This window comes from Polyodon spathula, chromosome 16, assembly GCF_017654505.1.
Source record: "Polyodon spathula isolate WHYD16114869_AA chromosome 16, ASM1765450v1, whole genome shotgun sequence".
Classification (NCBI taxonomy): Eukaryota; Metazoa; Chordata; class Actinopteri; order Acipenseriformes; family Polyodontidae; genus Polyodon; species Polyodon spathula.
Genome location: NC_054549.1, coordinates 36,837,186 through 36,859,436, shown reverse-complemented (window position 1 = coordinate 36,859,436; position 22,251 = coordinate 36,837,186). Strand labels below are relative to the sequence as shown.

At 41.7% G+C, this 22,251-nt stretch overlaps 1 protein-coding gene across 2 annotated transcripts in view; it reads right to left on the bottom strand.

Annotated features, from left to right (window-relative positions):
- LOC121328816 (voltage-dependent calcium channel subunit alpha-2/delta-2-like) overlaps window positions 1–22,251 on the bottom strand; it is a 185,657-nt gene that overhangs the window by 129,771 nt on the left and 33,635 nt on the right. For both annotated transcript variants that reach the window (XM_041273897.1, XM_041273898.1), the window contains exon 3: window positions 8,023–8,139. In XM_041273897.1, coding sequence (XP_041129831.1) covers window positions 8,023–8,139 — 117 coding nt within the window. The remainder of the gene's footprint in view (window positions 1–8,022; window positions 8,140–22,251) is intronic.

Here is a 22,251-nt window from a genome sequence, read left to right as displayed (position 1 = left end):
TTGCTGTCCAACATCCACCTGCCCCCTGCGCAGCAATGGAGAGCATTGGATGGTGGTTTAACTCCTCCCCCCATCCCATTCCATGCCTTAGTCTTAGACCCCTTCATTTGGAAAGCTTCCAGCTCTCTGGTTCCCAGCAGTGCAATTACCGAAACTAGCGGCAAATTTTGCTGCAATCAGCTGGATTTCTCTACTACAGACCAGGCGGGTCAGCTCTGCAACACAATGGGCTATTACTGACACATTATTAGCTAGATGCGGATTTAACCCCCAAACAGAGAGAAAAGAAGAAACAGACCTCATACTGAAGCGTTACGACAGTATTCACAAAATGCATCTTTGTATAAATGCTCTCCACTGAGTATTTTACATTGATCCTTCCCACTCCACTGCATCAAGAACTGAGATCCTGTGTTTGCGCTAACTCTCCTGAACCAGCTGACCAGCTCGAACCAGCAAACCACCCACTCTGTCTAGCATTAAACAGTGACGGTCATTAATGCAATTTCCATCAGGGTGGAAAATCAAAAAGGTAAGGGCACTGTTTAAAATCCAACCACATTACTGTTCGGAAAATTCAGTAATAAAGAACCAAGTACTGTGATCTAAGAGGCTCAATAAAGAAGGAACCAGTAGGGGGATTTCAGAGCCAGTGAAGATGCCGAGACCTCATTAGTTTCATTGAACAGAGACACAGGCTAATGAGATCGTATAGAGAGGTTCCATTCAGCAAAAGCACAACTGGGATCAGTGAGCCAGAAAAAGTCAATTGAGCGAGAGAGGAGAGAGGAGAGAGGAGAGAGAGAGAGAGAGAGAGAGAGAGAGAGAGAGCTATTGGGATCTGATAGGCAGCCAGGCAGTATGGGACTAAACAACTCAAGAGGGTGCTGAAATCCATCCTACTAACAATCTATTTAAAGGGGTTTTAAATGCACAGCACTTATTAAATTGAGGAGAATGGGTGCGGTTTTGAAAATTCGCATTGAGTTCAAAATTGTACTTCAAGGAAGAGCAGATAAAACCCTGCAGCTCTCCAATGCATACACAATATGTTATTTGCTGCAAAGAACAACAAGATGCTGATAAAAAGACGAAAATGTATTTGAAAGCGTTGGTTAGTACTGAACTAAAGGATCAACCGGGTACTTTTTTTGTTTCATTGATTTGGCGTTGTAGGCTCTGCAATAGCACTGTATCATTTGCACTGATTGCTTCAACTGCACAGCTAGCGAACTATAAATATATCTTCTTAGTACTCCACTGCGTACATCTCCTCTTTGAAGAGAACCTTCTGTAGTCTGCACACTAAGAGGTAGGACACTCCACAATTGTTAGGACCAGTATCGCGTAGCTGAGCCTTGTTTATTGTGGGTCCTATTAAGCTTTGTTCACGCGGATGTGAAATTTAAAGAAATCTTTATTACCTTAATAAAAAAAATAAAAATGGGCATAAAAAAAGACATCAAACAGGTTAATGGTGCTAGGATCTTAATGTTTCATGGAAAAGAGTACGACAGCCGAAAGGAAACACTATAGCAAAGCACTTCACACAAAAAATAACCTTGTGTCATTGTTACCTTCCCTATTGAAAACACCAGCAGAGACCAGCAGATCACTCGTCTGTGGTTGTTACATTCAAAGCATTCGTTGTTGATTGTAGAATGCTTGTAGCATACATTAAGAAGCTCTGGAATGCAGCTTTCAGGGATTGGTTGTGACAGGTTAACATGCTGTTATCGATTTTCTTTTACATGTTTAAACAGTTGCTTTTCAGAACCTTCCCACTTCTCTGTGTTGCTAACATGGCTGTAACACAGGGAGTGAGAAGAGATGAGATTTGCAGAGAGGTGTTTCAATATGTTTCAATGTACTTCAGTCTCCAGCACAGGTAAGCCCTTTCTCAATAAGTTTTAAAACTCCCAGTTAGCTTGTATTTATTTCTTCAAGCACAGGTTTGCAAACCAAGACAATACCGGATGAAATCCTGTCTTTTTTCAGCCGTCACAATTAATTATGACTGAGGAGTCCGAAAAGATTTTATCAGGAGTGGCAAATCTCCCTTTCGACTCTGTCAGTCCAGCTTGGTAAAATGTACCCACGAGCAAGTGCGGTTTAATCTCACTCTGCATTTATCATTTCTGAGAACACACTGCTGTCCTTTTGATGAGATCTAAACCAGGTCATACTTTACCCTAAAAGCACAGTACATACTTAGATCTGAACAGGGACTCCTCTTATCAATACAACACAATAATATGGAATAAGAATAATCTTCACCTTCATAGTCATTATTTTAATCACCACGGGAAGCTTTGCTTTGGAACACCAAGCCTATCGTCCTACCAACCTGGCCCCCATCCTTTGTTTTCTATTTCTACTGTGCAATTTGTCAGTGTAATTATGATCGCTGGTGAAAGCAGGTACAGTAGGAAGTGTACCACTGTAATTAAAGTACCAGCCAGGTGTTAGTCTATTTTCATGTAACTGGTCCACCTCAGCTATAACACCCCTCTGAAGACACTTGGAAGACCCACCCATGTTCTTTGAGAATATGCTACCATGCTACCAAAACTACCAAGGGTTATCCAGAAAGCAGAAGATTTAGTTACGAGCTGTCACCACATTCATTCAGATATCTATCCCATGTCTTATGAACGTCAGTATATATTCCATATAAGGCATCTTACAACACAAAATAATAAGAAGGATACCAGTATGGATGATAATGTTAGTGACTGGACTGTCCCACTGGCAAAGCAGCTCAGTGGCTGTACATGTGGCTTTGGGCTGGGATCCAGCCCCCAGGCAAGGAACCTCAGTCCTGGGAGTGAAACATCTCCAGGGGTTCAATAGATGCATGCCCCCCTCCAGCACTGTGTCTTCACTGTTGTCAGCGATCCACAGACACACTTTAACTGACATGTGAAAACACAGCTCAACCAAGAAGAACCTGCAGACAGGCGACTCCAGCTGCACCATGACACTTTGCAAAGCGTTCATAATGCAGAGGGAAAAAGAATATGCAGCATCGCGATGGCCAGCATGTTAAATCCAAAACCAAGATAAATCACATTAAAAGAACAGAAGAAACATGGGACTCTATACAGCTAAACTATCATGCAAATTTACCACGGCATCCTTCTAAAGGGTTGAGTTCAGCAGGTTTGACCTCTAAATGAGGACTTCAATTAAAGTTAAAATGTGCATAATTCATTTCAATTTATTGCTTAAGTTATAATCGGGAAAAGGGACAGTTATCTCCCTAAACGAGACGCGATTTTCTTTTACAGTACCTCATCTCAATTAACCGTTGAGGCTATCCGTTCAGTGGGTGATGTTTTAATTGTTCAATATATGCTGTATTACTCCACTTAATCAAACTGAGCTATAATTTTCCTCAAGTTATAAAAGTTTGTTAGATTGTTCTGCAATTCATATTAATGGTGTTCAAGTCTTCTCTGTGCTATTATGGGTGCGTGCCTTTCTCTTTTACCAGGTGGCACTGTTACACAACGCGATGCTCAAGCAACTTCAGTGCATTTCTACCGACAATGAAACTGCTTTGTAGAACACAGCACAGTGAGATCCAATTAGGTCACATACATGTAACACGTGACCTGGTTTCTTGACGTTAACCAAAAAGCAGGATGGTGTCCAGAACAGAAAAAAAGGTTGTGGTCAGTGCATCTACGGCACCTGTTATTCCGATTGGCTGAAACATTCAAGGTCATTCGATATTACTCTGGACAGAATGGTGTGCTTGCAAGGGAAAGGCCTTTTCATCATTCGTGATGTTCACATGTTCTAAACCTCAGCTCACATTAAAAATTATTAGTCTGCATTTGTCAGAAGTGCTATTTTGGAGCCGTTGCTATCTAATTACCAGTTAATATTCAGACGGAAGGCTGCCAAACTTTGTCAGCACAGATCTAGTTTGCCTTTTTCGGAATCGCTCTGAACAGCAAACTACCCCAGGGCAAGAAACAGCTGCTTCTACAGCAGATAACGAGTGAGCAGAGTTATCTCATCCTCAGATCTGACCAAACAAGGCAGGACACTGAGAGACCGACAGCGCCCCCTGCTGGGAGCCTCCTTCTTACTGTCTGAATGGCAAACAGAAAAGACAAATTCAAATCCATATTACTGACACTGCTGTCTATGCATCAAGTCAATCTAATACAAATGGACTCACTGATCTCCACAGGTATCTATCTGTTTGATCATTCCTCGAATGACTGTTAAATATTTCCAGTACAGGAAATAGGATATATAGGATTACTGAGCCATTCAGAATACCTTAGTGTAAGGGTGGTGTGCTCTATTGTATATATTAATATACAGTATGAACAAGGGTTAAAAAAAGCTGCCACACTTGATCATGTGACTCTTATAAATCCCTGCAGGATTCTTCCATTAGACCAATATCAAATATGCACTTAAACACTTACATTGCAGAGACCTTAATGTGCCATGATTGTTCAAAAGAAATGGCTGATTTTAAAGTGGGACTGGTCAGTCCCCAAGATCTGAGGTTAAGTCAATGTCTTTTTCTGTCTTGCGTATTCCCCAGCAATAGCATTAAAGATACAGGCATCATCAGTGGTTCATTGTCTCAAAGGTGCAGTGAAGGATCCCAGTGTGGTTATTAACTTAATGTTGATGTATTGACAAGAGGAGATTGCATGAAGTCTGAAAATGCATATGAAATATGCATGCAGTCCTGAGAACATGATGCAAAAGGCCATGTTTACTGAACAGTCTACAATGCAAGACAGTTTTCTGTACAAGTGTCAGATCCATCTTTTAGTGTTACTGAATTTTCATGTTACCATATGCATGAGTTTACAGGGCATCATACACGAACAAGCTTAGGAGTGTATATGACAGCAAATTCAATGAATTATGTATTATATTGTATGTATTATATTGTATGCATCCAGTTTTCTCCTGAACACTAAATAAACCTAGGTTCTCCAGTGTAGTTGTGTATATTTGCTTTATCACTGTGGCAAACACACACACACACTGCCCATGTATTTGGGAAACATGCTTTCCAGCTGGCTACTCAAAAGCTTGTCCATTTACACACTTGCAATACTAAAAGCCAAGGCAGAACTATTTGGAGCACAACAGGGTCTTTCCGATTTGGCAGCTGCTGATTATAATCTTGCTTTTGTGATAAAGCACAGGCCTGGCAGCTTGCCCTTTTCCCTCATATTAAATGTATGAATTGAATTTCCCTCACTAATTGTTCTAGTCCGAGTAAAGCGCTACAGGGCTCTTTTTGATGCATTCTAATAATATAACAGACTCAATGTGAGCCCTCAACGTGCCCTGCTGAAAAATCCCACTAACTGTTCTTACAAAGGGCTGCTGTCCTCGCTGCTAACTGTTTCTGGCTCCGTATAACACAAAATGGAGTTCCTTTCAAACAGTGACAAAATGCCAACCGGAACACATCAGCTTTGATGGGTGACAAAAACAGCCAGCCCCCCCCCCCCAAGGACAATCACTTGCATGCCGAGTCATTGGCTGATTGGACAATTGAGAAAGAAGGAAACCCCGGAGCCCAGACCCCCTGGAATGCATGCACTGTATTGTGCTGCAGTCTGCAGCCACTGATTCAGAAGTCTTGAATTTGAACCAGGGACCTCCTGGTTACAAGCCTGTTTCTCCAACCACTGGACTACACAGCCTCCACACATGAGCTCAAGGCATTGTTGCCACCTGGATTGTACCTGGTAAGACAACATTAAGTGTCTCCAATTAATTTGCATTTACATACCAGCAGTAGTTACTCAGTAAATACATGTGTACATACACATAATTACAATGTTATTATGCATAGCTACAATGTATTTTATGTGTATATTTTCTTGCCAGCTTAATGCAGGATGATGTTCATGGGTGGTACAATTCACCCCAATACAAAAGAATCTGTATGAATACAGCTGTACTGGTAGTGTTCTCTAAAAGCACTGAAAACCCCATTTCCACATAAGAAACTAGCAGCATTCCCAAAAGAAGCAAAATAAAATCCCATACAAGCAAACAAGGAACTACCGGTATTCAGCAAGTATACATGTACATTCAATTACATTTTGCTGTGACAATCAGCAGAAAACAAATAAGAATGGGATCTACAAATGACTTGCTACTGAAGCACTATGTAAATATGGAACGAGGTAAACAGAGGATGTCTAATGGCTGCCAGTGGGATACCGTGAACATGGAGGACCTCATATTCCACCAGAGTTGTATGCAAGAATGGTTATCCTTGGGAGCCAATTAATGCGGTACCCCACTAGCAGCCATCAGACCTTCAGAGTGTGGTGTATCTCAGGCCATGGTAATGTGTTTCAGCAGCTCATGGGAGAACATGCTGGGCTGCAGTGCTGAACGCAGTGGGTTTGAGTAGCTCAGTGGTTATAGGGGTGAACACAGTGGGTTTGAGTAGCTCAGTGGTTATAGTGGTGAACGCAGTGGGTTTGAGTAGCTCAGTGGTTAGAGTGCTGGGCTGCAGTGATGAACGCAGTGGGTTTGAGTAGCTCAGTGGTTAGAGTGCTGGGCTGCAGTGCTGAACGCAGTGGGTTTGAGTAGCTCAGTGGTTATAGTGGTGAATGCAGTGGGTTTGAGTAGCTCAGTGGTTAGAGTGCTGGGCTGCAGTGCTGAACGCAGTGGGTTTGAGTAGCTCAGTGGTTATAGTGGTGAATGCAGTGGGTTTGAGTAGCTCAGTGGTTAGAGTGCTGGGCTGCAGTGCTGAACGCAGTGGGTTTGAGTAGCTCAGTGGTTAGAGTGCTGGGCTGCAGTGGGTTTGAGTAGCTCAGTGGTTATAGTGGTGAATGCAGTGGGTTTGAGTAGCTCAGTGGTTAGAGTGCTGGGCTGCAGTGCTGAACGCAGTGGGTTTGAGTAGCTCAGTGGTTAGAGTGCTGGGCTGCAGTGGGTTTGAGTAGCTCAGTGGTTATAGTGCTGGGGCTCAGTGTTTATAGTGGAATGCAGTGGGTTTGAGTAGCTCAGTGGTTAGAGTGCTGGGCTGCAGTGCTGAACGCAGTGGGTTTAAGCAGCTCAGTGGTTAGAGTGCCGGGCTGCAGTGGGTTTGAGTAGCTCAGTGGTTATAATGGTGAACGCAGTGGGTTTGAGTAGCTCAGTGGTTAGAGTGCTGGGTTGCAGTGCTGAACGCAGTGGGTTTGAGTAGCTCAGTGGTTAGAGTGCTGGGCTGCAGTGTGAAACGCAGTGGGTTATAATTCACTTGAAAATTTTACAAGGTTGATGACTCAGTAATCTATAAAATCACTGGTGTTCTGACAAAGCCTTTGAAGTCTTTCTTACATCAGGGTTAAATGGGGGTTTTGTCAAACACTATGCACGCTCCAGCATCACCATTTATAAGCCCTGGATCATTCAGCTTAAGAAAGACTGTACTTAAGATTCAATAGTACTCTGTACGCCAGCTGTTTTTAAAATTGGGTTTGAGGTAGGGCTGGTGTTAGAGCTAGAGCGAGGGCTATGTTTATGTGTAGGGATAGGGTTAGGGCCCAGTCTTGTCTCCTTGCGTTTACAAACCAAGGAAACCCAATTACCTCTCTCAAAGTCTTGGGAAAGTTATTACCAGGCTTGTTAAACAAATAAATAGACCAAATATTGTTTGAATGATTTTTCATTAGAAATCCAGTTTGTTCAGGTCAACAGCTATAATGAAATTGGACTGCTGGAGAGCGTCCAGTCCTCAAGAGGAAACTGTGATGTATATAAAGCATGTGAATCAGGTCAGTGACTGCTGAACCCTGCACAAAGACTTGATAACCTAGGACTTCAAACCCTAGTGTGTGCGCCTATCATCTAGAAACATTATTACTGGACCATTTCAGCCGAGAATCTTTTCATTCATGTGCTTATGTGGAGTCAGGATATGGATATATTTCAAATAAAATGCTACAGATTAACTGTACCTTCAGTGCAAAAGCAGTACATCAGATATGATCATTCAAGATCATTTTCGAAATTGTGCGTGAGCAGGCTTACCTCCAGCGCCTTCCGCTTCTTTGCCAGCAGCTTCTCGATGTCCAATGCCACCTTCTCCACAAGCTCTTTGGGAGAGTTCTTTTTGATCTCGAACTGGTTTCTTTTCTCATTGTAAATCTGTGAGAAAGAATGAATAAAACAAGTCAAGTTATTGGGCATTTGAGTCACTAAAGTGGCATGTACCAAGCTGGCACTGGATTGAAAAATCAGTTAATGTTTCCTCTTTATTATATGGATGGAGCGGTAAAAAAAAAAAGTTTTACTTCTAAGGAATGCATTCCAGTGTAATTTTTGTGGAAATCTTGGTAGATTAATACAACAGATACTGATAGGGGAAACTAACTTAACTGGTGACCACTAAAAACAGGCCAGCAGTTAAGTTATTTCCTTCTCCTGATGTTGATAGCCAAACCAGCACTGCAACTTTAAAATCTCCTGGCTTAATTCTTGGCTGTCTTAGCCAAGGACCTGGGCAATAACCAGTTAACTCCGGATGCCAGTGCAGGTAATCTTCCAGAAAACTACCAGCTGCTGGGAGTTTGCTGTCAGCATTGACATGTTAATTTCAAGCAAGCTTTTGAGCTGATTGTACACTGAATCGTTTCACTTGAAAACATGTGTTTGATTTACAGTTAGGGTCTGGCTGGGTCAGGCACAGTGCATAAAGCAGCCCACATCTCCACAAAGATCTGCCGAGTCAAAGGTGAATGTAATGATATGAAAGAAAGACATACACAACCTAAAGACAGCAGCAGAATGTAATGAAGAGAGTGGAAGAACATACTTTGAGAGGTTTGCTTTGTTTGGCTCGTGATTTTTGCTGCTGCAGTCATATGAAGAACAATCATATCTGTTTGTCACTCGGCTGTACTCGTCAGCCGCACATGAATAAACGTGTGTTGCAGGTGCTCTAATCTTTGCTTGTCTGACAGACAGTGTGGTTTTCTGAAGAGCTGGAGTACACGATGCATTCTTTGTAATTGTTTTTTATAGACATGTAAACAGAGAATCCGAGGTTGTTTTTTAGTTTGCGCCTATTTGATTTTCTTGTCAGATAGCTGTGATTAGTTCAGGCTAGTGAACTAGTGTGCTCCATGAATGTCTGCCAAATATTTACATGACAAACACTGAAAAGACCACAATAATAGGGACCGGTGACAATATAATATATAGTATATATATATATATACGGCCCCGAATATATATATATATATATATAATACAAAAAGATATATATATATATATGCATGTGCTATTTATTTGAACAGAAAAAATACTTTTTTCAGAAACATTTTCAGTTACTGATTTTACTCCCAAATAAATAAATAAATAAATAAATATATTTGTAACTTGGCACTGGAGCAAAAGATTAAAACCTGTTCCTTAGCTGTTGGCATTGAGACTTCATCATTCTTTGCACAAAGCTGTCCAAGGGTCATTTTGAACCAGTCCATGATGTGCTCTACATTTCTGAGCCCTATAATGAGATGTAAAGCAAAGCTCCATCTGCCACGCAAAGCAGGGAGGGATGCCCTGTCACAATTCCAACGCGATTCCATGGCACGGCATGACTGAGCACTAACCCTGGCCAGGGGAAACAGTCGACCTTTACCATTAAAGACGTCTGATCAGACGAGCCTCTTGTTAATAAGATATCAATACAGCAGGACCCCAGGGAGCTCCCTTCTATTGATTCTGTCAGTGAGATACTCTCTCCGATCTGCATGGGGGACCACTGCCTGCACACTGGAGCACATTACAAACTGATGCCTCTCTGGAATCTAACAGCTCCTGAAAACCTTGCTATCATGGTCTAAGCTCAGTGGCTCTATCTGATGTGTTTTAGAATATCATTGAAGTCACTGGGGCATTCGCGAACACACAGCCAACAGTTTTAGAATCAAAATATTTATAGCACAGGAAGAACTCACAAGCCAATCAGCCTCCTCACAGGGTGTCATTTATTCCACCATAAATTAGCTCCGTGAAGCGAATAAAGCACATTAGAGCAATAATTATCTCACACCTCACTGCCACGCGAACGGTCAACACACAGCGACGAGTGAAAGCCCCAGGTTCTCAGATCTCGCTCGGAGTGCTGTAGTCGTCTGTGTAGTTTGACGTCTAATTGGTTTAAATTCCAGGCACCTGATCATTACCTGTAGCACAACAGCACCAATTTTAATGTCGCCCACTTTAAACAAGCTTCAGTTTTAGAGCTCAGTCTGAAAGGCGGGTGATATTAATTCAGTTTACCTCCTTCTCCACTTTATCACTCAAGGTAAAGCTGCAAAACTTTAGTTACACACCTCTGTCATCAAAACAAAACCAGGTCATGAAAAAACTGGTTGAAAAAAAGAATAAAATCATAGCATGAGCTATGATAAACTCCCACAGTAGATGCTTGAGAAGATCTTCCAGCAGCTCAGAGAATTGACACTGTCTGTGTGAATATGTTTTAATTCGGGGTTTGCATCAGGGATGTAGATAGAAATTATGGTTGAGCTCATAGAGAGAAAGAGAGAGAGAGAGAGAGCGCTAGAGTGAGAGAGAGAAAGAGAGAGAGAGAGAGAGCGCTAGAGAGAGGTTCTATCAATCTCCGTCAGTGAATCACAGCACTGGGTTTGCTCCAGCACAAACAGCCACCTTTCAGAGATTATTTCAAAGAACTAGGCTGGTAACATATACAACCCATACAAAATTTAAGTGGGGCTCCTAGTCTTTTATAATATACACAGATTTCTTTATCGACACATCAAATATACAAAGAGCTGCAGATATAACTCCAAAAAAACAACTCCACTGAAGCTCATGCTGTATATTTTATTAGACCGACATTCAAGACCACACGAGTCCCATCACCTTTCAGCTTTTACTGCGTGTTGGCTCAATAAACGGTACCAGCATTAACATTGTAATCAAATGTATCCTGAAACACTATATCGACTCAACTAATACTGGTACTAACAGAAGAAGAATTGTTTCCTTAGGCAGTACCATCAAAGCTATTATTATTATTATTATTACTGGCAATAGAGCTCCAGGGGCAGTTGTCAACATTCCCATTATGTTACATCATTCACGTAATAAAAATACAATTTGCATGTTCGGTGCGTGGCTTTGTAGGTCCTCAGATTTCACACAACACAGATAATGGACCTGACTCTGTTTTGCTTGCATCTGTATAAACACGCTAAAACTAGCAAGAAACAAAGTGGGTTTCGGTACTGCAGAAACTGTTAAATTACCATTCCAAGTTATTTCTCAATAGTTTTATATCATCATTTCATTTTTATTTATACCTTCTCAAAAGAAAAATGGAGGCAAACGTTGCACTGCAGCAGAAAGAAAGAAAATTGGTCCCATTATCTGCCTCCCCTGGTCTTGTCCTGCTGTGCTGCGGGTCTAAAGGTTAGCCTCTCATCTCTTTGTGTAGCTGTGCTGTCATTCCTATGGAGTGATTTCCATTACCTAGATAACCTTTAGAACAGCACATGAGGTGAGCTCCCTTTGGATCACAGAGCCTGTATATACAATTACTCCCAGAGTCTTATCTGATGATTACTCTACAGTCAATTAGGCCTGGAATAAAACATGAAAAGAAACTACCTTTTAATACAAACTGATCCAAGCACAGGTTTGTTTTTTTTGTTTTGTTTTTTAAATCCGGAACCAACCAACTAGCAGTGTTTGCTCAAAAGCAGAGGCAGCCTTGACTGAAAGGAAATGTCACTGATATGCTGTAGGTCTTCTGTTTGTCTATACGGTAGGTTTATAATAAGTAGCAGCAGGACTACCCCTGGAATAAACCTGCAAACATACAGTATACTGGTCTATCCATGCAAGGGTTAGCATGGAAAATCTGCAAGGTTATTTTGCTACATAAAGTGTATACTGATATGCGAGTTGCAGGGTTGGGGGTTAGGGTTAGGGTTGCAGGGTTTCCTTCACTTTATTTTGATATTGTTTTTAGCCCTGCGCACCATAGTTGACTTTGTGATGTAGTGCCAGTTGTTATCTGTTTTTTTTCTATTTATAGCCATACTTCCTCTCCTTCAGCAAAATTATCCCCCGTGGGATTTTGAAAACAATTTTTTCAATTAAAGCTATACTAACTGTCGAAAGCCAGAATGCGTTAAAATGCAAATAGAGATCAGAATGGTGGTTCAAACAGAACAGTACAGGGGGCTAAGTATGAATATTCAGGAGAAATACAAACACCTGAATTCATTGCAAGTGTAAAATCAACACCACTGTCAAAATGCATTGATGGTTTCTCAACACTGAAATAGAAACTTCAAATCTACTTAAAACGTGTACCACAGCATAACTGCAAGGATGTCCTGTGTGTCCCATTTACCAGCTATTCAGTAGCATCTCATCAGAAAGGTCTCTATCGTATGTCTTTAATAGAGGCAGTTAGATACAGAGCATACCATAGTGCATAGAGCAGAGATAGGTATGACAAATAGATGGAAGAGCGTGTCTGATATTAGAGATAGTGTAAATAGATAGGACGGATGTCTGGCTAACTTGCCCTTTAAGTTTTCTGCAGGCTGCATTGGCCAGGGCTGCTTTATGATTCAGAAACCGCATCAAACGTAAACGATAACGTTAGCAGCACGCCTGGATCTCCACTAAAGATTCAATGGCAGCTCTGTATTGACTATTGCTCTTCTCGTTTAAAACGCAGATGCAGTTGTAAGCTGTCAGTTCTGTCTGAGAGCGTCTCCAGGAGGTCTCTGCAGATCACGCATCATTTTCTTCAAAAGGACTTACGATACTAGGGAATGCAAACTGCCTTGACAAGTTAATGTTAAGGTATTATACAGCATGCATAACAGAACAGATGCTTGCTTCATACTGCATGGAAAGTTATGAGTATTTGGGATACTGTTTTTTGGCCCTTGAGAATAAGACCGCTGCAACTGTCTCTACTAGCCCTCATTTGAACCGACAATTACTTCAACCTGGTTATAAAGGATTCATAAAACCCAAAAGTTATCCAGTGAAAATGATGGCACTGGTCAAACACAGCCGGTAAGCCAATAGAGGGAGAAAAAGGAACTACAAGAAAGCCAATTGTTTATTTGCTTTTGTTTCTTGCATTTTGAATGCATACGTATTTTTATTAAACTTGGCCTACGGCTCCCCATCAAAAACACCCCTATTTGTTAAGTTAGTGCTCCCACTGTATGGCTTATGGCGTTTCTACCTACACTACACTGCAAAGCATACTGAACTGTACTGTACTTTACTGATTTATGCAGTTACCATGCTTTACTTACTTACTTGTGCTTTAAAACACTATATTAAATGCTTTTGTCATGGTATATATCACAGTATACAGTATGCAGGGCTGGCTGGTGACATTAGTTCTGGAGATGCTGATGCTCGTTCAAGAGCTCATTATGTTGGCTCACAAAAGTAAAGCCCCTTTCCTGGTATACATTGAATTAAATGCATTACTGCCAACACTTAGGGTTAAATGAATTCCCTTTATTTACCCTTCCAATCGTTTCAGCCCTTTTACACTTACCCCGGACAGTAAGGATCACGAAAGCAACTCATGCAATTAACAGCCAATCTCACAGTCAAGAGACCCAATAAAGAGACGATCTCTGAAATCATTTCATGTTAAAAATCACTACAGCATGGCAGCAAAATGAGTTTGAAGCAGATCCGGCAAGTGGCAAAAATAGCCATGAAGCAGAGTAACTGAATGAGAGGAAAATCAATCACAGGCAATTATGAGCAGCACTCCAAATCCACTTTCAAATCCACAGCTCATTAAAAACAACAGAAAACATCATCAAGAGGTGGGGGGGGGGATCAAGAACAGAAACCAAATGAACATCATAACATTCACAAGGTGCTAGTTCTACCATCTTCCCTGCATTAAAACTGCATTGTTTTTAAACAGCTACCACCTGAGATCTCATTCTGAATCTGTGCAAAATACAATGATCATTACGAGCCAGATAAATCATGTGAGCTATGTTTCACAGCATGGGAAAGTATATCCCACGGGGCACAGGGAAAGAGAGCTTGAAATAGTAACATGTGCTGGGTCTACAAAAAGCCCTTATTTTAGCATATTTTCCTGAAAAACAAAAGTGTGACGCATAACACCACACATAACAGCAGTTTTGATTTATGTTTGCTACAAAGCCATTCACATTGACAAAGGGCTCTTCCCATACAGAAAGGGCATATGTGCCTCACATATGAAATAGTGTGATGCACTGTACTAAAGATATATTAATATGTGTTGCACAGACAGCACTCTGTCCCTAATGTGTGTAAGAAATACCATATAGAACAAACGTGGCATTTCTTACTGATTCTCTTCCTTTACCAGAAGCACCTTGCCATGCTAGAAGTGTGGCACACCCTCTTCTTTCTGTGTTGTAATTGTCTAAACTGCAATGCCTGCTATTTGCATCCCTTGTTATTAAATATTTACTCCTGTTGATTTGAATAATTCCCTGTATTAGTGTAAAATGGAAAATACAGCACGAATTGGAATTGAAACAATATCAACATTAAAACTGAGCAACTCCACTGTTTATAAAGCCACTTGTTTGCAACGGGTAGCAGGAGGATATCAATATTAACACTGATGCCATGCCGCTCTGTCCAGAGTCTTTCACGCTGTTATCACATCCTGCACCTTCAGGGTAGAGAGTTTCAAGCTTCCTCTGTGCTAATCTATGGATATCCCTCTGTGCTGCTGCTAAACGTTCCTTATACTGTAGAACCATTGAGGCTCTGTTAGCTGTTGCATGTAGACTACTCAGTCATTAGCTGGTTCACACTTAATAAAAGCCAAGTCAGTGCCTGTATAACATCAGTGCTTGTTATTGAATGACTTCACCCAACCTCAGCATTGGCAATGCCTGTTATAGCCAGTCTCGGAGATATAGATCAGGTCACAGTCATCCTAGATCACTGCAAGGCAAAGCGTTGTAACCCTTTCAGTCCATTCTGGATGGAAACTCATGGGCTCAGTCTGAGGTAGTGTGTAAATATATGTATTCTGTCCTGTTCTCATGTAGACACAATAAAGGAGTTCCTTTTTTAATTACATAACTTAACTTTGAAAAAAATAACTCAGGACCGAAAGGGATAAACAAATGTGGTGGTAGCATTAAACCTGTGCTATAATCCTCCAAAGCTACTCTCCCATCGTCTATGAAATTTCAGCAATGAATCTTTAGAAAAATCAGCGCCGTAGACATTTAAAAGTAGAACAATGCAACAAGTCAACCTAAAACCATGTCATCACCTCAATACTGCACCAGTATTTTCCCTCCACGGTGTGTGTGCCTTTTACATTTAGGAATTATCGATTTCTTTGTTTTATATTTTTTAGAATGCGTTCTTTCTGAAAATGTGAATGAATAGCACCACCAAATGCGTCTTCAAACTATACTTAATAAATACACGAGCTACCATAGAAATGCAGTGTACATAGACTTCTTTATTTTAAAGCTCGTTCATCTATTTAAAACAGCGTTTTAAATGTGGAACCCGTTCCAGCTCTCTGTAGTGGAGCCGCTCACTTGCCCTTCACCATGCTGACTTTGTTTAGACAACTTCTTGTAAGATTTATCAATGAGGAGTGCAGCTGCCTGGTCCTTTTGAGTGACAGTTCTCGCATCTGCCCGACAAAGCGTTGAGCAGATCAGGGTTATTCCAGTAAAGCTGGACAATCATTTCCTCTTTACATGCCCGATTGAAGTGCATTCCCTCAGATACAGCTCTGAGAAGAATTGAGAAGCTCCTTCATAATGCACCTGTCAGATTGCAGAAATAGTAGCTATATGGTTATCTTGACTACAAGGCTGAAACAAGGCATTTAGAACAGTTTCCCTATTCCTTTTCATTTATTACCCATTTTATGGCCTTATTTTGTTTTCGCCAGTTACTTTCCGAATTGATGCAACAACCTTTAATGATTGTTTTTTTGCTCTCAGCAGTCCTAAATCAAACCATTTCCCCGCGCCAAGCGAGATAGTCGTCATCGCTCAGGCAAAATAAACAGCATGATAAAGCCCCTGACACACGCGCCATTATTCTTAACAGGGGGTTTTATCGGTAGTACATAGAGGTTCGCATGCTTTACCGAACACCGGTAATCTGTTCTGAACCTGTCTTCCTAAGGCTAGTTTCTAGGGTTCGTCTTAATCATGAGCCTAGCTGCTTGTGTAATGGGCAGTGTTGTGTGATGCACTGCCGTTGAGGATTCTGTCCTGTCCCTTGTCGGTGAGATGAGATTTAAAGCACTAAAACCAGGAATACAAGCGAGCCCAGCTGTTTTGCACAGTGGTTTAGACACTCGCTTGCGGTGGGCGGGGTTGCCAGTTCATGCCCTGCCTCCACCCTGTTACATTAGAGCTATGACTTGGATCTCATAGACTGGCTTCTATAGGCAACTATAATGTATTGTGTTATTTAAATGTTATTCATACAGTACAGCAGGTGGGTGGATGCCCCAGATGGACTGTTTTCATGCAGTTCTCAGGACTCAGGGCTCAGTAAAATGTAGCACAATACAATGCTATTTTTCCTCCTTTTCCAAATTAGACAGCCGAACGATGATATAGGGGAAAAAAAATAATAAAGCAATTGCCGGCTCACCTCCTCATTTCCCTCCCTTGATTAAATGTTTGAGGTTGGATAGCTTCTCAGGGTAAGACAGCTTTGGCAACTTCAGTATTCCACGCATGCAAAAGGTTTTATTCACTTAAACAGCCTTCATTTAAGTGGTTCAGCTATAATTGAAGCATCCTTCAATCCGGGGACCCCGTCAGCCGTTGCACAAACTGCACATCACAATTTATTTTCATATTTAAAACCCTGAATAATCCTTAATCTCTGTGGACTGTAGAGACATACGTGGTGAAAAATGTTATTTCACACAAACAAATTCAGCTGAAGCCCTGTGATAACCAAGCGTTTAAGCTTTAGATGCACATTCTGCTAGGCACGTAGATTACATTATATAAAAGGTTCAGTCTTCATTAAAAGCTTTCATAAGATAGAGTAGTTGTTTGAAAGTGCATTTTTTTCTACAAACAAATGACCCTCAGCATTAATAATATACATCTTTATTTTTGTTGTTATTAACCCATTCAGTGCCATTGTACTCATTTCAGGAGCATTTCTAACTACCATCTCCCTGTTATTTTAGTCTTCTCTTTAAACTTTTTAAGCTTTTATGCAGAGATCCGTTTAGCTATTTCGAGGGGAATAATCCGCAGTGCCCAGCACAGAAAGACCTACAATCTTAGTGGCTGTACAGTCTTATTGGTCATTTATAAAACCACTTCACTTCAAAACTGCATCTTTTTCAGTGGTTAAAAATGATATTAGTTAGTAAGCCTTTAAATAGCAAGGATGTGCGAAAACTTGACTCATACTAGGAATTATCTTCAAGCACTGGTAATAAATTGGTTTCAAAACAAGAAAAGCTGCCTTCCCAGTACACAGGTTCTGCAGTAAAAATGTCAGCGCCTCGGACGAGAGACAAATATTCTTCCAGTCGTCTTTTAAAACACTCACTGCACAGGTCAATTGCCATTGAATGGAACACAGTTGTAAAGGTGAGGGAAGGACGGCTTTTCTTGTTTCTAAATCAACACGTTGATGAATGGATTTAATGAACATCTGCTGATAGACGCTTCTTAGAGGCAATTCCGAGTAGGAGGAACACCCACGGCAAATACAGATCCCAGCAGAAACAACAGTACAAAACAACTTAAGAAAAATGTTGATGCTGAATCCCATTTATGCTAGCGCCACTGAGTGAGCATTAACAGGTGTTGTTTCCAAATATGGCTTTCAGTCTTGCTACCCTAGACAAACCAACATCTCAACTTGGACGGAGATCTGAATCCCCAGGACTGCACTTGAAATAGAATGAAGTAAATCAATGTGCATTGCATCCTACAGGGCTGCATAGGGTATGGTCTTACTGATTTAACTTTGGACTTACAGTATAGATCGTCTCCAGGGAAGAGCATTGTGTTGCTCCTGACAAGATTAGGATCATTAGGGAGAATCGTAGCATTAAGTTTCCCAGGTCAGAGCATCAGGTTCCTATTGCACATTGTAAAGTGCTCTGTAGATGTACCGTCTTTTCAGGCCATGCTGCCTGGCACTGCATGCCAGTACACCTGCTTCTCTTTTTGTGTTTCTGGGCTACAGGCCACAATAGGCATTGCGGACCCTCCTCTCCACCCATGCGATAGGTGTGTGTAAGTGCAACAGATGGCTAGAACGCTATTAATTTTTATTGCTTTTGAGTCCACCTGTTATTGTTTTTCATCAATAAAAAATTAGCAAGTAAGAAAAGCTAAACTAGCTAACAAAACCAGAACTTGCCATAGAACAGAATACAAACAGGAGAAGAAACTGTAATTGGTAAAACACTACAGACTATAGATTGTTTTATTTATATAGATTGTACCTTGACCACATATAAAGAGTGTTGCTTTCGAACTAGTCCAGCCAAAACTGCTTCTGGTTGTGGAAAGGCATTTTAGCGATGTCCAGGCTTTAGTTCACCATGCTTCACCAATGAGCTTCAGTGTGCAGCTGTAACGGGCAGTGCTGTGTGATGCATTGCTGCTGTGGATTTTGTCCCGTCCCGTCGGTGAGATCAGACCAGTCTTGGTGTGGCTGGGTCGCCGATTCGTGCCCAGCCTGCGCCCTGTTACACAACGTAGCTGAGCTTCTCCACCTCAAATCAACCTTGAGGAGTCAGCACGGGAAATGATGATCTAAGCAGAGAGAAACGCACAGAAGACCTTACGTGGCATTTGCTTTTAATGTTATCTCCATGCCTTTCCTGATAAGAGTTGAACAACAGCGCCCTTCAATGGTCCTAGCATCTTCTTGCTCATTGCTTATCGAACATATTATCGTGTTATGTTCTTCTTCTCCAGTATGCTGCGCTTGCTCTGGGGTGAGGGGAGGCTGTATGTCTCTCTCTCTCTGTCGCTCTCCCTCTCACTCCCATATCCAGAAGTCAGGCCACACTGTTAGCTAAGTTAATCACGGCAAGATTAATTACTGCTGACAGAATCTCCCTGTTTCCTGACATTCTGCCACATGCTCGCAGCACTCCGCGCAGGGCACAAATCGCTCCCCTCAGACCAAACAAACCTTTTCACAATTATTCTGAATAAAAGGACAGAGCTCCCTGGAGTTGTTCTGCCAGCAGTACGGAGCGGCATTTGAAAAGTAAAAGTGTTTCTTATATTATGAACAAAAAATAAATTAATTTACCCTGTTGCAGGGAGGATGCAGTTTTCTGTTAATCTGAAAACCCACTGAATAGATATGAATCAGAATGCATTAGGTAGTGGCCCTTACACTGTCATATTCAGTGGCACATGAGAAGGTGTGAAGTCGAAATTTGCAGCAGAGGGCATTAATATTGAACCATTTACCAAAACACTAAACAAAACTGTAATACATTATGCATCATGGGAAACCATTGGTAATCAATGGGAAGCTTGACACAAAAAAAAAAAAAACATTAAAAGTGACACAAATGCATGGGAAAGTGAAGGATAACATGATAAACTGTACTGCAGGTGTTTAGATGAGCATGCTAAACAAAGTAACAGCATATTGTATGCAAAGCATGACACAGTACACAACAGAAACTGTTCAAAGAATCACAGTGATGTATTTTGACAAAGCTACGTTTTTTGATGGTTATCACAAGCAGCCAGCAATGACATATTGTGACAGCGCTTCCCAGGGATGTGGCTGTAATATCCACTGCGATTTCAAACACAGAAACCTCCTGTAGCTGTCGGGGCGAGTGCAGTGTACAGCAGGACTGCACACACCTGGGGGTTAATCCAGCGAAGTGAGAATGCACCCAAATTAGCTTGAATCAGTCTGAATCAGCCTGAGCACTTTGTTTGTGCCACTTCTGAAGGCCTCTCGTCTCACTGACTAATCAGGACTCAATTTATTGTGGCTCTGATTTGTTACTGATGAGGATTCGGGGCTGTCAGTCTTCCTGAGTGACTGCTCTAGAGTCTCCAAGCGAAACAGACGATTTTGGTTTTCTCTCTCGCTCTCTCTCTCTCTCTCCATCCCTTTTGTTTTTGCTCAGTGTTTGACTGAGTTGACTTCATCTGCTGCTCTGATAATGCATACCAGGAATATCCTAAAAATGTAATGTTCTTGATATATACAGTATGGCTGAACCGTTAAGCTCACAGTTCTGACTGAGTACGCTCCACCACAATGAGCCATTCCCCTGCCTGTTCTCCTCTCACCACGTGATTCGCACTGGCAGGGGAGGGGTTGTGTGGGAGCTTGAGTAGGAGTTTTCCTCCAGAATCCTCCGTTACTATCTCAGTGTCTTTGTACTGTAATATTGAACTTTGAAAAAGTACATTGATAAAGTTGCAGTTTACCATGCTTTATTCCAACAAGCGAGGCGACAGCATGCTAAGGATATCGGGATATATATTTAAGAGAATGAATGTGGCCCAGGATCTCGTCCCCCTGTCAGAGCTTAACCAAAGCCAGCTGATTGGAACCATCAGCCTTGGAAAGGAGAAGCAACTACAAGGGAGGTGGAGGGGAAAACCACACAAGCAATCATGATAATGATAACCAAAGATGCAGGGCAGCTGCCCACATCGAGAACAACATCACTGGATGTCCTACAGCATTACCTCTGTCCTCTGACACTGCTTTCCTACCCTTGCTTTTCATATAGTATACGACACTGGTACTTGAAAAGATGTCCTCAACTATGATGCACTGCAGGATTGTTTATTCATAGACTTAATAAAAGCATAGAATGCAATTGAAGTTTATTTAAAATTGATGAACTACTTGGGTAATTTGGTGGATGTTAACATGTTTTCAATTATGGATGGTCAAGAGACCTGTACATCTACTCATGAGAAATTCATCAATATTTCACCTGACTTGAACCTGTATGTTTAGGAAAAAAAAAAAAAAACCTGACACTGGCACAGTTTGTTATTTGTAATCCCAGGACCAATTACAAAACATATTCCCTTTGAGAACAACATATGACCCTAATTAAAACAGACAGAGGGAGCATGTGTATCCCCAAGTGTCTGGTCCGCAGACCTGAAAGAATGACTAATGCAAGATAGCATTTCATCTTCGCGCTGCAGTTCACACCTGACTCCTACCCATTTTTTTAACCTGGTTTTTGAAAAGCCCAATTTGTATGTCAGCTCACAATTGCACCACCTAACGTAATGATAAGGAAGAGTGAAGACGAACCAAGGACCGCTGGACAAGCCAATCACCAACAGATATTACCAAGCCAATGAGCCCTGGAGGCAGGACCTAGCCGGGGAGTCTGCCTGGACTCGTCGGGTTCCTGGCCAGTGGTGGTCACTGCTGGAGCTCAATAAGGCAGACTAGTGCATCCCGAGCTAACTTTCCTCCCTCAGCCTGCAGGAGAACAATGGGGCCCATGCACCTTGTGCCTTCTATTAATGAGGAGCGCATTTCTCACTCCTGCATAAACGCTATCAGCAACTCGGAGTCTCCCTGAGATTTGGTGGCTTTCGGAGGCTGCCAATCGGTGCAGTCTCACCCCCAGCCCCCCCCGTGTGCTCTGGTGCTCACTCTCCACTGCCCAAGCACCTCCTAATTCACAGTCTGTCATCTAGGAGAGCCGTGGGAAGCCCGAGCAGATGCACTGAAGTCTGCCTGCCAGCTCACCGCGGCATTGGCTGATGAAATATATATATTTTTTTTAGCTACATGCACTCCTTCCCCTCAGATTGGCAGGGGCCCAACTTCAGCCCCTCAGAAGAGACATGTACAAATATTTTACTAACAGGATGGCACCAGTTTACCAGCTTCTCAGAGAATATGCAATGCCAGAGACAGGCCGTTCAGGAATGATCACATTTTTTAAAAATCGTTTAATGCTGTATACTATGGCAAAAGGTTAGTGAAGTGTAGCAATCGTTTTATAGAAAACAGCTGATGCAGCTTAAAGAGGTAAAAGTAAGGCAATGGATAGGGGTGCAAATATAGAATGGTTGTGCAGACGATATAGAGAGTTGGTCAAATGGAGATAAATGTTGTTAGGCGTAGTTATAACAACACCATGGGGGAAATGCTACAGAACGACAAAAAGCATAGTTGTGTCAAAAGCCACGCAAAGCGCTAATCAATATGAGCCTGGCATGAGTATGAATA